Below are 15,921 nucleotides of genomic sequence, written 5' to 3'. Positions count from 1 at the left end.
TTCAGAATAACACCGCATGTAGTTACTAAAAGTTAACACTGGAGAGTAAAACAACTCTGTTAAGTGTTGATATAACACACTACTGTGTTGGTTAATTTACTCCCTTGCAGTGAAAAATAAATTCCTTTAAAGCAAAATTTTAACACTGTATTGTGTGAATGAAGTTTAACACTTTCTGCAAATAAATCTTAGTGTTAACTTTACACTGGATGTAATCTTTTGTGGAGTCACCCTACATGCAAAGTAAAAATCACAAGTTTACACTAAATATCAAATTCAAGGTCTTTATTAACAGCAATCAAATACTGTACGTCAGGCTAAAATACTGTCTCATAGAAACATATTAAAAGAATACAATATTTAAAACATTGACCTTAAGTCAGCATGAAATGGCAATAAGGAACAACATACAAAGAGGAATCTGTTGTTCCATACTTGAGTTGTAAATCAAATGGTTTAAAGTAAACCAGCTCATCTATGTTCAACACCTTAAGAACCCTGTCTGGATGCACCCTGACCTTAAATGCATGGTAATGAGCATCAAAACACACAGTTTCCATCAGTTTTCCACATAGCAATACAGTGTCATCTTTCATAACAATAATTTTGATCTTACAAAACACAGGCATCTCAAATGCAACCTCAGTGCAGATAATGAAGTCACGGCGGTACTCTGTACCATGATGTTTTATCCACTTTGCAGAAAACACGCTGGTAGACAATACAGCTCCAAATTTGGAAGCAATCTCTGAACCTTCTTTGAAATCATTTAGTGTCACCATCTTACCTGGTCCTAAGATTAATTTTTGCTTGCTAAAGGACTCCTGATACATTGCCATACAACTTTGGTGCTTTTTAGCCAATGTCTTGGTAACATTTTTAAAGCTTTTTAATTGCTTCTTAAAAAAATTATGTTTAGCTTCATACCTCATGCACCACATGTGCAGAACTGGGCCAATGTTTCTTATAGTACGAGGGTAGTATATCATGAAATGATGCTTTGGTAACAGATTGATTGTAGGAAATAACTGCTTGAAGAGCCGATGATGATCAATGATTAAATGTTTGAGATAAAAGGTCATTCCTTCAGAAAGGACAGGTGAAAATACAATGTTAACAATGTGCAGAAGCAATAGTAGAAGATGCCAGTGCTTGTCATCTGTGTCTATTAAATCACCAAAGAGCAAAGGCATATTACGTAGCAAGCACCAAGATTGTATGGCATTTAACCCCAAATCATTACTTCCATCAAACAACTTGACTCTAGGTGGACGGTTTCGCTGCTGATTGTAACCATAGTCAAAGGATTGTATTCTACCAGCGAGTTGTTCAGCATCTAGGAAGTTTTCCTGAATGTAATGAAGGACAAGTTTGACTTCAAACTGAGCAACTCCCTCTAAAATATCATGCATTATATCTACAGAGAAGTTGTTGGCTGTGTTAAAATACTCAAGTGAATTTAGTGGACAAATGCGTTTGACACCATATATGTGAGGTAGTGTAGGATCTGTTTGTATTGTTTGACAGTGCTGTTTGTGCATCTCAACAGTTCTTAGTACAACTTTTGGATCATCCTCACAGAACACAGTTTGAAAACAATCTTTTTCAAGGAGACAGAAACGACAACAATATCGAGCCCCAAATGACTCCACAAAGCCAAACAGAGTATGCAACCCAAGATTATCACCGGTTACCTGAACTATGGTACCATGAATTTTTTCTTTAAACATATTCACCTTAAATCCCTCAGTCTCAAGTACTTTAAGATCCCTGACAAGTGGCTCAAGTATCAAATTAAAACCATAACGCTTGATGTCTTGAGCATGGAAAAGAGCACACAAATGAATATTCGTCAATGAAGAATTAAAGATTGGAGGAAAATTCCTTAATGTAAAGTACATCGCACCTAATTTGTGAATACCTTTTTTGGATCCCAAAGGATTTGCTGTTTCAAAGTCATCATAAAATAGTTGTATTTGCAAAGCATCTTTTTTTAAAGAGAAGAAGGGATTTTTTTTTAAATAGTTGCCATCTCTTAAGTCTGCATATACACCTTCCTTGGGTACATGCCTGGGCTTGAACAGATCCGAAAGTTCTGGGTTTTGAAAAATTGTCTTCAAGGTTTCTAAAATTGGAATATATGCAAATTTATCAGTTACAATGACCTGATCGTATGTCCCAGTTGTTTTGTTTCTTCTGCTGTCAAATCTTGTGCCAAGAACCTTTTCAACAGGTTCTACCATTCCCCACTTTTCTTTGAAGTGTTTATTTCTTTTAGTTTCAGAATTTAAGGATGTGAATGGGTTTTCCAACTTTTGGAAAGATTGCTCTATTTTGTTTTTAATTTCGATGTCCTGTGGAGATAAGCTCTGTAGAGCTGCATCTTTAGCTTGACCATGAATCTCAAAACACACTTCTTCCATGGAGGAAACAAAACTATTTACAGAAGATTGACTTAATCCAGCTGCTTTGAGTTGTGCAACAGCAGAGGCACAGATATCTAGAGTGCTCCTATTGGAATATCTCAAAAGTTCAGATGTTGGGGCAGTCTCATCTACATTAGCTATCACCTCCTCTCCTACGCTGCTCAAATTAACAACAGTGTCTCCATCTTGGTCAATATACTCAGTGTGTTTGGTGTTTAAATGCTTCCTAAAACCAGAAAATGTACCAAACACACATCCACATCCAGTCTGAGCACATTTAAGCCTGAGATTTTTTCCAGGTAAGTAGCCATGAACTAACCTTAAATGCCTAACAAGCATATTTGAACTTTTTAACTCAGCCTGACAAACAAAACACTTCATTAGAGAAGAGAAACTTCAAACACTAACGAAGAAACCTCGCCCTAACTTCAGAGACACGAGGACTTTCCTTGACCTTGCCGACATCTATGTTGTACACTGTGGTGTTGATGAAAGTGTACATGTTGTGGAGCATGCTGTTATAAGATGTGCCAAAAACAAAATGAGCCTTAAACAGTTCATCAAAGGCACCAAGAGATGATGTTGACCTGCAAGGTATGGCATTCTTGTCAAGAATGATGAAGAACTGATGGATCGTGTTCTTCTTAACTCCAACAGCCAGGAGATAGGGTTGAGCTTGACTGGTGATGGCATCGAGATGCTCTTGAATGTTTGTTCCAGTCTGCAAATGCCAACACAGAATGATTACAGATAGACATTTGTAATAAACAAAACAAAAACAGGAAAAAAAATGTAGCTCTCTGGTACCCTTTCAAAAACCACTGTCTTATACCCTTAAGGACAAAGTTTGGTGGACCCCCTTTTTGGATGAAAACATCCCCAAAGGTACCAGAGGGTTAGACATATTAAGCACCAACTAGTTGCTGATTAGAATACAAATTAGCAGCTTATTGGTCGTCAATACTCATCATAAAGCACTATTTAAAAATGCCTTAGTGTGTGTGACCATATTCTGCAATTGTTAAACTATTATAAGTAGGGCTGGGCAAGCTAACGTGGTAATTTCCCTTTAATTCATTAGACTTTTAACGCGGATATTTACTTTATCATGCATTAACGCATGTTGCTCACATGCTTTTATTTTGTGAAAGTCTGTTGCTGCGGTGTAGGGGTTTGACTTGGCGATAATGCGCCAACTACCTGGCTGTCAGCCCAGCCTCTGTTTCAAACAGAAGAAGAACGCTGCTGGTTGTCATGGAACCAGGAAAGGAAAAAGGAAAACATGGCTAAAACAAAGCCGACATGGGGAAGTCACAGAGCTTTTAAATTTCCATTTTTAGTTGAAAGTTCTTCCAGACAGCTACTGTAGACCTTTTTTGTGCTTCACGCTTTGGTATTGAACATAAAATGGTAATGCTGCTCCCTGCTGTTACCTCAGAAATTGCCTGTTTGTTAGGATTTTGTTGTTAAAAATGTTTTCCCCCCCATAAAGAGAATTTCCTGTCAGTGGCAATAAGCTTTAATTATTGGTATTTTTTTATTTTACATGTTTAAGTTGAGATTAACACTAAATGTGTTACTGATAAGTGCTGATGTTAAGGGTTTACACTACAAATCTTACAGTTTCTTTCATTTGGCAGCAGAACATGAAATGTGCTTTCTACACTACTTTTGAATTAATTCTTGGAGTTTGTGCATACAATGCGAATAATCATGATTAATAACACAAATTATGCAGTTAATTGTGATTAAAGATTTTAATCGTTGTCCAGCCCTAATTATAAGATTTTTCTCTCAATAACCTCCAAAAATACAAACCTTCTTGAAGACCACCAGATGCTTCTCTGCCTGGGATGCGGAAACCTTTCCTGGTCTCTTCCAACCCTGAGCAGAAGGTGGAATCAGGTGTAGCAGCAATAACACTGACGAAAGGTCACTGTCCCAACCTGTAACAACAATCATGTGTTTAATTTCAACACCCATCAGTTATGCAGACCTTGTGGGAACCTAATTGGGACATGGCTCACACATTTTGACCACTCTAATGCTAAAGGTGGGGTGTCCCAAAAAGTGCAGGAAATTAGTTCACTTCTCACACCTCAGAATGGCAGAAATTGTGAGCCAAATATGCCACAAAGGAACATTCTATGAGACTGGTCTTTATAATCCAGTGAAATGCAAATGTTAGCTCTGCACTGGCAGTAGCATTTTCTTTTTTATATCCTCACAAGATATAAAAAAACTCACAACATAGGATTAACACTTCAGTACTTTTGAAGTTTAGCTTAATATTTCCTCCTAAATTTATCACAGATCCAGCTTTAAGTACACTGTTAAGTAAATATTTAGATAATATTAAAATAATTACAATGAAATATCTCAAGTATATGAGTGCGAAAGAAGAACAAGAACAATCAGCTTACCAAAGTCAACTTCAGTGCCATTCTCGGGTGGATCAGCTGCCAACAAGAGTTCTTCAAGCTCACTTGTGGATGGAAGCTTTCTGCACTGTTGGATGATTTTTTTCTTGAACATGACCGGCCACCTCTCCAGAAGCTTGCTTGAGATACCCTCTCCAAACATCTGAATGAAATCCTGTTCAACCTGGGATGGGGGTAATGTTGGGTGACAATTTCAATTATCTGACGGGTAAAAAAAAAAAAGTTAAAGGGTGATAGATAATTACCAAGCCTTTGATGTCTTTAAAACGTGGAAATTCGGACAGTATGTTGCTTGACTGCTGTGGGTCAAGGACCATGTTGCGGCGATGCTCAAACGTCAGTTTCATTTTCTTGACGATGTTCTCATCCGCTGAATGTTTCATCAGTGAGATTGCTTCGTTGCACTCATCTTCAGTTAGGGCAGTCTCTGGAACAAACTCGGACTCTCGTCTGACAGTTGGTCCTCCAGACACATCTTCAGAGGATCCTTTGGCTGATTCTACATAACATTGGGAAATACAGTATTATACATACAGATATCAAAAACATTTGTAAAAACCTGGGCAATTTTTAAAGAGGTAGTCTACACAAAAGTAGAAGCTAGATTCACAATTTATGATTATTCCTATGATTTCATACATTGAACATGGTTCAAAATGCATGTCTAGTCTTTTGAATCACCCAGAACTTGCCATGCCAGCCTATTAACAAAGTCAGAGGAATTAAAGGGTGTAGTTGGACCCAAAGAAAAAAATACTTAGAAGCATTGTGTGCAACAAATGCAGTAACCAATCCTGCTACTGTTTCAACAAGCCAAATTTAAGATTTTTAAGAACATAATGAATACAATGTAAGGCCCATTCCACAACCATACTGGAAAAAAAGTACAAAAGGCTTAAAGGAAATTTGGAGGCCAGGAATTACTTGCAAAGTATATATATATTTTTACAGCTCTTTCACATTGGAATACAAGATGCTTAACCTAACTAGAAAAAACTGAACATTAATACATCAAGACCTTTTAAAACAGTATTCACTAACTTTATGAGATTTTAAAATAGTTTTAGACATTTTATGCCTTGAATTTAAAATGATTGGATTTTAGACATTTTAAGAGTTTTTAAAGCTGTGTTTCGTTCCATAAATTTTTCCATTACCTCCAAACGAGGATCGCCTATCTTTAGCAGTGCTTCTCTGAATAGTTTTAATCCTCCAGGCCAAGTACCCAGTTCCACTCTCCCCATCATAATAGTGCTCCTTGTAGGGTGAAAGGATAAACAAAAAAGAGAAAGACATTCATTAATAGCATTTAGAAGTGAAACAACAGGGTCTAATATGATTCCATTTTTCTCAACACAGCATTTAACCTTACTACAAGCATTATTGTTTGCAACTCACATAGCCATTCTTAGAGAATGGGTCACTGAGGTAGGGGAATAAGGACACTATTCCTCTGGCGTACATTTCTTTCACCTGCCTGGGTGGGGATGTACTGCAAAGTTGAAGAAGAAAGGAGTTTGCAGTTATATTAACTGGATTTCATTTTGATTTGAAATTAATCTCCAAGCTAAAACAAAAACACTGTTAGCAGATTACCCATTCTTTTCAGTCATGTCAGCTGCCAGCATGTTAACCATTTTCCGTCTGGTTTCATCTGTCAAGGACTTGGTTCGGCTGTATTCATTTATTATACGTTCCCCACCCGATTTGTTGGTAAGAACTGATTCCACCAACTGGAAACACAACACAAAAGAATTCAACACATTAGGAATATGTCGCAACTGGTCATTTCCCCATTGTGAGACAATAAAGAGATTCTCTATTCTATGCTGCACCAAAAGAGCAAACACTGGAGAGAGAAACTCCCTCCAGACAGTGACAGGCTCAACAAGTTCTTCAAACCATGTAAATATTATAAAAACTCTTACATGCTTAGCTTCCGCATCCAGCCTCTGGCGTTTTCTGGAGGGACTATCAGGAATGATGTCTGTATCCCCAGAGTCCCAAGAATTGAGGGATGATGGTTGGGACGCCTCAGGAGAGGCTACTTTTGAGACAGATTCTAATCATGAATTGAGAAATGGAAATAAATTAACCGGTCACTTCTAAAAATCACAATCTTCATAAGACAACCCATCCTTTAAATAATATAGATTAGAGACAAACCTGAGTCATATTTGATGGTCAACACCCCAGTTGAGGGATTCATTACCACATCCTCAAAAACATCTTCATCCAACTCAGTCCCTGAACTGTCGACAACTTTCACACCTTCTGTTACAGCTGGGACACCAAACTTTGCAAATGCTACAAAATGGACATAACAGCTTGTAAACACAGGAAAACCATTGATTATAACATTTCACTAATGCCTTAATCTTAACAACTTTTAAGGGTGTGACTAGAAAGGGAAACACAAAAGTTGTTGATCAATTCCAAAATCTAAGACCATATAATTTTCAATCATTCGGCAATAATATTATAGTATATCATTTTAAAACAGCTAAATCTAGTAATTATTAGCATTTAAAGCTCCTTGTGCAAATCTTAATTCCACAATATCAGTTTCTTACCTGCAACCAAAAATTCTTTAAGATTTGGCTCTGTTATTCTAACAAACTTTTGGACATCACCAAGTTTTGTTTTAAGCAGCATGTTCCCTGCTGAAAAAAAAAAAATTAGCATAATTCATGGCTAAGGTTTGTCTGCTCATTATCGCAATAAAAAACTATATACACTGCATTCTCTCAAATTTTAGATACATTAGAATCTCATGCATTTCATCAGAACAGGCCAGAAGCTAGGCCACTTTTTATGAGGTGAATACTGTCCAATAAAGTATAATTATTACGTATAATTTAGTGTTGTCAAACAATATTAATTTTAATCGAGATTAATTGCTTATTTCAATATTCAACTCGAGAATAATCGCAAATTAAACTCACATTTTATCTTTTTATGTCTTAAAGTGTAAAAGCCCATTTGGGCATTTTAGTATGCGATTTTGCAATAAATGACTGGAAAGAAAGAAGAAAAAAAAAACATACTTGTACAAAAGAATTTGAATGAAAACATCCTGGTACCATAAAATATTAAAATCTGGCCAATAATGGCTAAATCATTAAGAACTCCCTGATATTTAAACAATGTGTAAACAAATGTATAAATAAATAAATATTTCATGCTGAAATATTTTGTTGCATTTAAACAAAAAGATAGAAATGGTATTAAGCATTTACATTTAAAATACTAATTTTACATGTTAGAGATAAAAAAAGACAAATTAATAAACATTATATGGTTTTTGGGTTGGGTTTCTGCAATGTTATTATCGTGTAAAAACTCATCTTTAGAACCAATCTCTGCCCGAAATGGTGATCTGCACCTCGTAATCTACTTTCAGCAGTTATCACCGGTCATTGTAACTGTAAACTGCAGAAAATACGGGCAGAGTTTCTCTTCCTGTTTTTACTCCCTCGGCTCCTTACCTGACTCCGCCAGATAGATTTGCTCCGCATATCCATCTGGAAACCTTTCGTTGAAGTAATTTTGGGAAGGGGCGAAAATACTGGTTAGCTGATTGGCCTATGTTGGTGATAGACGGGCCAAATAAACCAATCAGATTCCTCGTCGCTCTATTACGAGCGACGCTGAAAACACAACCACAAGCCAAGCTACTCTTGCTGCTGCAGGTAAAGGCTCGTTAGCTCAGCAAAGAAATACTCTGTAATTCCGATAAAACTTGCTGGATAGCCACGCTAACGCTAGTTTCATCGGCTGAAGCCGCCATGTTCTTTAGACTGAACTGTCGCACTTCCCGTTGCGTCACACCTCAACCTGCCTCAAAGCCAACGCTGATTGGATGTTCGTTTGGTGAACGGCTCCAAATTTTCTTCAACGGAGGGTAGCCAGACTGATCTGCGAGTGAAACCTTGAAAGCTCGCGAGATCAGGATGGTCTCACGAGGCTACTCGGCTCCTACATCGGCTCCAGCGCGTTTTGAGGCGGAGGGATATATGACGAGCGCGCATCACCACTGCCGCTAGCTTGTTAGCTATCTGGACCGGGAAGCTTTTCTGACCGTTCTGAAATACGTATTTAAACAAATAAACAACCAAATTTCAATAAATACAACCGTACCCCCCCCCCCCCCCACACACACACACACACACACACAGAGCCGTGAACCTTGCGTGTTAGGGTAAGCTATCATTAGCGGTAGCCATGAGACAAGGAGGGAAACTTTGAATCTCGATACAGACGATTAGTGTAATCTTATATATCTTTAGAAAATCCAAGCCATATTTCCAACACATTTAAACGACAATGTCTGTCAATACAACCTGCAATGATAAAGAATACAATGCTTCCTCATTACCTTTTTTTTTTTTTTTTTAAACAGCACTAGTGGTTCGTTTTTTTTTTTTTACCCGCTCAGAATGAACTTTAGCTAGCTAGCTAGCCATCTCCCTACCTACCCCACCTACACAAGCAATACTCGCTATTTTACAATAATATTTTATACCTCAAAGTAATGCACAAGCAAACATCCAGGCTATAATGACAAAATTAACATAACTTTTGATAGCTTGACTGCCATTTAATGTTAGGGTTAATTAGCCAGCTTATAATGCTACTTGCACGTGGACTTGTTATTCACTCAGACATTAGCCTTCTGAAATTCAGCATTTGAAGAACTAAAACCGGCCGAGGTTCACAGTTAACAATGATTTACAGAAATTCTAGAAATTCAGCGTCTGTTGAAAGGACAAATTATGCGTTTGATAGTGAATAAGAAAAAAAAACTTACCGGAGTCGCTTGACATGAAGAATGAAGAAAATGGCTGGCTGAAATTTCTGTTGGACTGAGGAGGTGGGCGGAGCTTTCCAGAGTACGTTTCACACCGCCTATTTTAACAACGGATATTTTCACCAACACTGGGTGGTATCTTACTCCAGCTGTTGTTGCAATAACTCTGAAATAGTCAGTGTACTTTGACACTGCATATTTAACACTGTGGAATTTACTGTGTGCACACTGCAGCAAATGTGACCATACCTCTGACACTTGAAACACCGAAGTGGAGGTGGAACATAAGGCCTAACTGAATAACACAAGAAACCCACTTTGACTCTATCTGGAACTTCTGGAGTAGAAAATTCCAGAAGCACAGATAAGCTGTCAACTCGCTCATTATTAACTGTTTTCTGCAATCTCTTTATATCCTTGACTTTAACATGATTTTATGTTTTAATTTCTCTAGATCTTCATTAACTGGAATTCCATAAATAACTCCTCGGGATCCTTTCTTTTCTCCCAACACTCTTTTACTTTCCACTCTTTTATTTCCAATACTCTCAACACTCATTGCTTTCCTTTGTTGTTCTTCCAATTTACAAACATTTAACAAGCTTCCATCTCTCAGCGTTTTAGCCATTTCAACTTCCCCTATTTTCTTTTTTGTTTCCTTAGAAACTATTTTTGGGCTCAGAGCAATATTTTCATCTTCCTTTTTGAATTTTAATGTTATCTTCACCTCCTCTTTCATGATCTTTTCAAAGTCTTCAGCTGATCCAAAATGCTGCAGCAAGAGTTCTGATGAAAATCAACAAGAGGGATCATATTTCTCCAATTTTAGCTTCCCTTAATTGGCTTCCTGTTAAATCAAGAATAGAATTTAAAATTCTTCTAACGTATAAAGCCCTTAATAACCAAGCTCCATCATATATCAGAGCTCTGATTACCCCGTATGTTCCTAACAGAGCACTTCACTCTCAGACTGCAGGTCTGCTGGTGGTTCCTAGAGTCTCTAAAAGTAGAATGGGAGGCAGATCCTTTAGCTATCAGGCTCCTCTCCTGTGGAACCAACTCCCAGTTTTGGTCCGTGAGGCAGACACCTTGTCTACTTTTAAGACTAATCTTAAAACTTTCCTTTTTGACAAAGCTGATAGTTAGAGTGGCTCATGTTACCCTGAGCTACATCTATAGTTGTGCTGCTATAGGCTTAGGCTACTGGAGGACATCAGGGTATATTTTTATCACTCTACTGATTTCTACTGTTCTCCAGTCTACTGTTCTCCAGTTTTTCATTCCATTACATTGAAATGACTGTTGACATTTCAGCTTTTAACTTTTTGCTCTCTCTCTTTTTTCTTCATAGTAGGTACACCTGGTCTGACGTAAATAAAATTTAATTGAATTGAATCTTTTTATGCACACCCTTGCTTCCATCATCTGTACTGTCGTCTTCAAGATTTCCTTTGTCTCCTGAATTCCCAGAACCTCTGCCTGCTTCACTACTTTTGAATTTTCCACTTCCCTGGTAACTAGCAACTGGCGTTCAACTATCCGTATCCATATCACTATGTAGTTCTTCCTCATCCTCTACAACCTGAGCCGCCATCCTGATCCAGTCACAAACTTGCTTATGCCTACCGCCAACCTTTTCCTTCTTCCTTCAGACTTCCTTCAGACTGTCACTCAGTCTCCTACCCGAGAGCGTTCTGTCTGCTCATCTCCATCAACATGGTTTAACCTCTCCTGTCGGGAAGTCTGAACAACAACAACTCTTAATGCATCACGTGACTTTTGGCATAAATTTACTGCAGCGTGGGTGGGATTGTTTTGTAGTCGAGCAGAGACCATTTTGTACTGGAGGAAAACTTATAAATGATATTTTGAGCGCAAAGTTGGCAGTTTGCAAAACAATTTTTTTTGTGTGAAACATATATTTTTGTGTGCAAAACAAGTTTTATTTGTGTGCAACACCTTTTTTATGTACAACCTTTCAGCTGAAGACTTTGAACTGCATTTCAACCAGTAAACTATGTTTGAATCAGGGGTGTCAAACGTACGGCTCGCCGAACGATTTAGTCCGGCCCGGTGGCCAAATGCATTATCATTATTCAACGGCTGTATCTCCTCGCTGCATCGACCGATCTGCACCTGATTTTTTGTGAGTTGTGGGGGAGCGCTGCCAAACGGGTTCGTGTGAATCGCCCGGTGGACGGGCAGGGAAATTGCGTGACAGCTTCTGCGGTGGCTGGCGGCAGGCGGTGCACGTACCCCAGCGGTGCTTGGCTGCGAGGGCCGCTCATCGCCGCTTGCGGCTTTAATTATTATTATTATTATTATTAGGCCCGAGCAGCTAAGCGCTGCGAAGGCCTATTGTAACTGCAGATTTTATTATTATTATTATTATTATTATTATTATTATTATTTATTCTTGGGACTTTTGAAACGGCTTTTTGGAGGCCTAAACATGCATGAAAACTCACCAAACTTTGCCCAAAATTGTCCCCCGTGAGAAATCGCATGATTTTAGTGTAATTGAAAGCGGGCGTGGCAAACCCGCTCAACAGCGCCAACTAGAGTGAGTTGGGCCAAACCGTAACACGTAGAAAGCTGAAATTTTTTACCTAGGTAGCTTTCTTAAAGTTATGAAAATAAGTCTATTGTGGGTATGCTCTAAAACCCACAGGAAGCCTGCCATTTTGGGTCAAAGGGTAAAATATTGACGGTTTTTGCCTCAAACTTTAACAAACTAGTCCTAGGCATTTTAAGCTATCACTTTCAAATTTTTTCAGCGTGGAGATGAGACCTTGAGGGTTAAAAGTTATCAAAGGTTTTATGAAATATGCATATTTGCCTGAGCTGTCACATTGCAAAAATCAGGTTTGTGGAAAACCATTAAAAACGCATTAAATCAGTAAGCCCCAAGCCATGCTTTGTCTGAGAATTATGAAACTTGGTAAGCAGATGTAACTTCTCAGTCCCTACAAAAAAGCCTCTTGGACCAATTGTGTAAACCCTAAAGAAAGTCAATTAATTTTCATCAAAGATGTCATTTTGTCATAAAAACGGGTATTATTTTTGACCACAAGATGGCAGCATAATACTTTGAACCTCTGATTTACCCATGTCTATTCTTAATCACTCTTACTTTTATTTATCGACTCTTTAGCTTTCTTATCAGCCATTTAATTACCTTTCACTCCTATATGTGCAGGAACCCAAAGAAACACAGCTGATAACCCCATCATCTGAATATGATATAATATTTGTTGAATTACTAATAAGATATCTGGACGGCTTTCTGAATGATTTCTTTTTAAACTGATCAATGATGAACTTGAATCTGAACATATGACAGCTCTTAATGGTCTCACTTCCTCAATCCATTCTACAGCACCTAATAATGCAATCATTTCTGCCGTATAAACAGATATTCCTTCATTTAATTTCTTCCCTGTATGCAGTTTAAACTCTGGAATTATTACACCTACTCCAGTTTGTCCTAATTGATTTTTTTGATTCATCCGTATACATTTTTACATAATTATAAAACTGTTCTATATATTCCTCCACTATTAAAGAATTACATATATACATTTTATCTCCATTTTTCTTTTCCAATATTGTTAAATCTACTATTGTTTCAGGTAAGATCCATGGTGGTGTTATTGATAATGGTACTGTTGGACTAATATTTCAATGATTTAATCCTAATTCTCTTGCTTTCTGAATAATTGTCCAACCAAATGACTTATTATGAACCTTCTTTTTCACTGCAGGAATGTAAAAGTCAATTAATTTTCATCAAAGATGTCATTTTGTCATAAAAACGGGTATTATTTTTGACCACATGATGGCAGCATAATACTTTGAACCTCTGATTTACCCATGTCTATTCTTAATCACTCTTACTTTTATTTATCGACTCTTTAGCTTTCTTATCAGTCATTTAATTACCTTTCACTCCTATATGTGCAGGAACCCAAAGAAACACAGCTGATAACCCCATCATCTGAATATGATATAATATTTGTTGAATTACTAATAAGATATCTGGACGGCTTTCTGAATGATTTCTTTTTAAACTGATCAATGATGAACTTGAATCTGAACATATGACAGCTCTTAATGGTCTCACCTCCTCAATCCATTCTACAGCACCTAATAATGCAATAATTTAGTAAATTAGCCCAATAGTTTAGAGATAACTGAATTCTTCTCAATGTCGGGAAGTCTGAACAACAACTCTTAATGCATCACGTGACTTTTGGCACAAATTTACCGCAGCGTGGGTGGGATTGTTTCTTAGTCGAGCAGAGGCTGTTTTGTGTGTGCAGAGACCATTTTGTACTGGAGGAAAACTTATAAATGATATTTTGAGTGCAAGGTTGGCGGACAGTTTGCAAAACAATTTCTTTTGTGTGAAACACATCTTTTTGTGTGCAAAACAAGTTTTATTTGTGTGCAACACCTTTTCTGTTTACAACCTTTTGGCAGGAAACTATCTCCATAACTCTTGCTGCAGCATTTTGGATCAGCTGAAGACTTTGAACTGCATTTCAACCAGTAAAGTAATGTTTAAACCAGGGGTGTCAAACGTACGGCCCGCCAAACGATTTGGTCCGGCCCGGTGGCCAAATGCAATATCATTATTCAACGGCTGTATCTCCTTGCTGCATCAACCGATCTGCACCTGATTTCACTGCCGAACGGGTTCGTGTGAATTGCCCGGTGGACGTGCGCGTAAAATGCGTGACATTTTCTGCGGTGGCTGGCGGCAGGCGGTGCGCGTACCCCAGCGGTGCTTGGCTGCGAGGGCCGCTCATCGCCGCTTGCGGCTTTAATTATTATTATTATTATTATTATTATTTATTCTTGGGACTTTTGAAACGGCTTTTTGGAGGCCTAAACATGCATGAAAACTCACCAAACTTTGCCCAAAATTGTCCCCCGTGAGAAATCGCATGATTTTAGTGTAATTGAAAGCGGGCGTGGCAAACCCGCTCAACAGCGCCAACTAGAGTGAGTTGGGCCAAACCGTAACACGTAGAAAGCTGAAATTTTTTACCTAGGTAGCTTTCTTAAAGTTATGAAAAAAAGTCTATTGTGGGTATGCTGTAAAACCCACAGGAAGCCTGCCATTTTGGGTCAAAGGGTAAAATATTGACGGTTTTTGCCTCAAACTTTAACGAACTAGTCCTAGGCATTTTAAGCTATCACTTTCAAATTTTTTCAGCGTGGAGATGAGACCTTGAGGGTTAAAAGTTATCAAAGGTTTTATGAAATATGCATATTTGCCTGAGCTGTCACATTGCAAAAATCAGGTTTGTGGAAAACCATTAAAAACGCATTAAATCAGTAAGCCCCAAGCCATGCTTTGTCTGAGAATTATGAAACTTGGTAAGCAGATGTCACTTCTCAGTCCCTACAAAAAAGTCTCTTGGACCAATTGTGTAAACCCTAAAGAAAGTCAATTAATTTTCATCAAAGATGTCATTTTGTCATAAAAACGGGTATTATTTTTGACCACAAGATGGCAGCATAATACTTTGAACCTCTGATTTACCCATGTCTATTCTTAATCACTCTTACTTTTATTTATCGACTCTTTAGCTTTCTTATCAGCCATTTAATTACCTTTCATTCCTATATGTGCAGGAACCCAAAGAAACACAGCTGATAACCCCATCATCTGAATATGATATAATATTTGTTGAATTACTAATAAGATATCTGGACGGCTTTCTGAATGATTTCTTTTTAAACTGATCAATGATGAACTTGAATCTGAACATATGACAGCTCTTAATGGTCTCACTTCCTCAATCCATTCTACAGCACCTAATAATGCAATCATTTCTGCCGTATAAACAGATATTCCTTCATTTAATTTCTTCCCTATATGCAGTTTAAACTCTGGAATTATTACACCTACTCCAGTTTGTCCTAATTGATTTTTTTGATTCATCCGTATACATTTTTACATAATTATAAAACTGTTCTATATATTCCTCCACTATTAAAGAATTACATATATACATTTTATCTCTATTTTTCTTTTCCAATATTGTTAAATCTACTATTGATTCAGGTAAGATCCATGGTGGTGTTATTGATAATGGTACTGTTGGACTAATATTTCAATGATTTAATCCTAATTCTCTTGCTTTCTGAATAATTGTCCAACCAAATGACTTATTATGAACCTTCTTTTTCACTGCAGGAATGTAAAAGTCAATTAATTTTCATCAAAGATGTC

The 15,921-nt window shown here is 37.6% G+C and overlaps 1 protein-coding gene across 1 annotated transcript; it reads right to left on the bottom strand.

The window, feature by feature from the left end:
• Window positions 1–2,010: 2,010 nt before the first annotated feature.
• Window positions 2,011–9,902, bottom strand: LOC118560092. Its single transcript, XM_036130817.1, has 11 exons — window positions 9,678–9,902; window positions 7,441–7,527; window positions 7,034–7,174; window positions 6,796–6,929; window positions 6,464–6,600; window positions 6,266–6,359; window positions 6,025–6,124; window positions 5,113–5,366; window positions 4,850–5,030; window positions 4,245–4,372; window positions 2,011–3,147 (listed from the first exon to the last, which is right to left on the bottom strand). Exons 1-11 carry the CDS (start codon window positions 9,691–9,693, stop codon window positions 2,830–2,832), a joined length of 1,590 nt encoding a protein of 529 aa, XP_035986710.1. The 5' UTR covers window positions 9,694–9,902; the 3' UTR covers window positions 2,011–2,829.
• Window positions 9,903–15,921: the final 6,019 nt, after the last annotated feature.

Source organism: Fundulus heteroclitus, unplaced genomic scaffold (assembly GCF_011125445.2).
Source record: "Fundulus heteroclitus isolate FHET01 unplaced genomic scaffold, MU-UCD_Fhet_4.1 scaffold_383, whole genome shotgun sequence".
NCBI lineage: Eukaryota > Metazoa > Chordata > Actinopteri > Cyprinodontiformes > Fundulidae > Fundulus > Fundulus heteroclitus.
The sequence above is the reverse complement of the archived record's forward strand: the minus strand, read 5'-3'. Positions and strand labels throughout refer to the sequence as shown.

Coding starts and splice junctions, on each gene's coding strand:
- LOC118560092 (XM_036130817.1), bottom strand. Junction 6,601..6,795: donor TGGATGCGGAAGCTAAGCAT/GTAAGAGTTTTT, acceptor TTGTGTTTCCAG/TTGGTGGAATCAGTTCTTAC. Junction 6,125..6,265: donor CATTCTCTAAGAATGGCTAT/GTGAGTTGCAAA, acceptor TCACCCTACAAG/GAGCACTATTATGATGGGGA.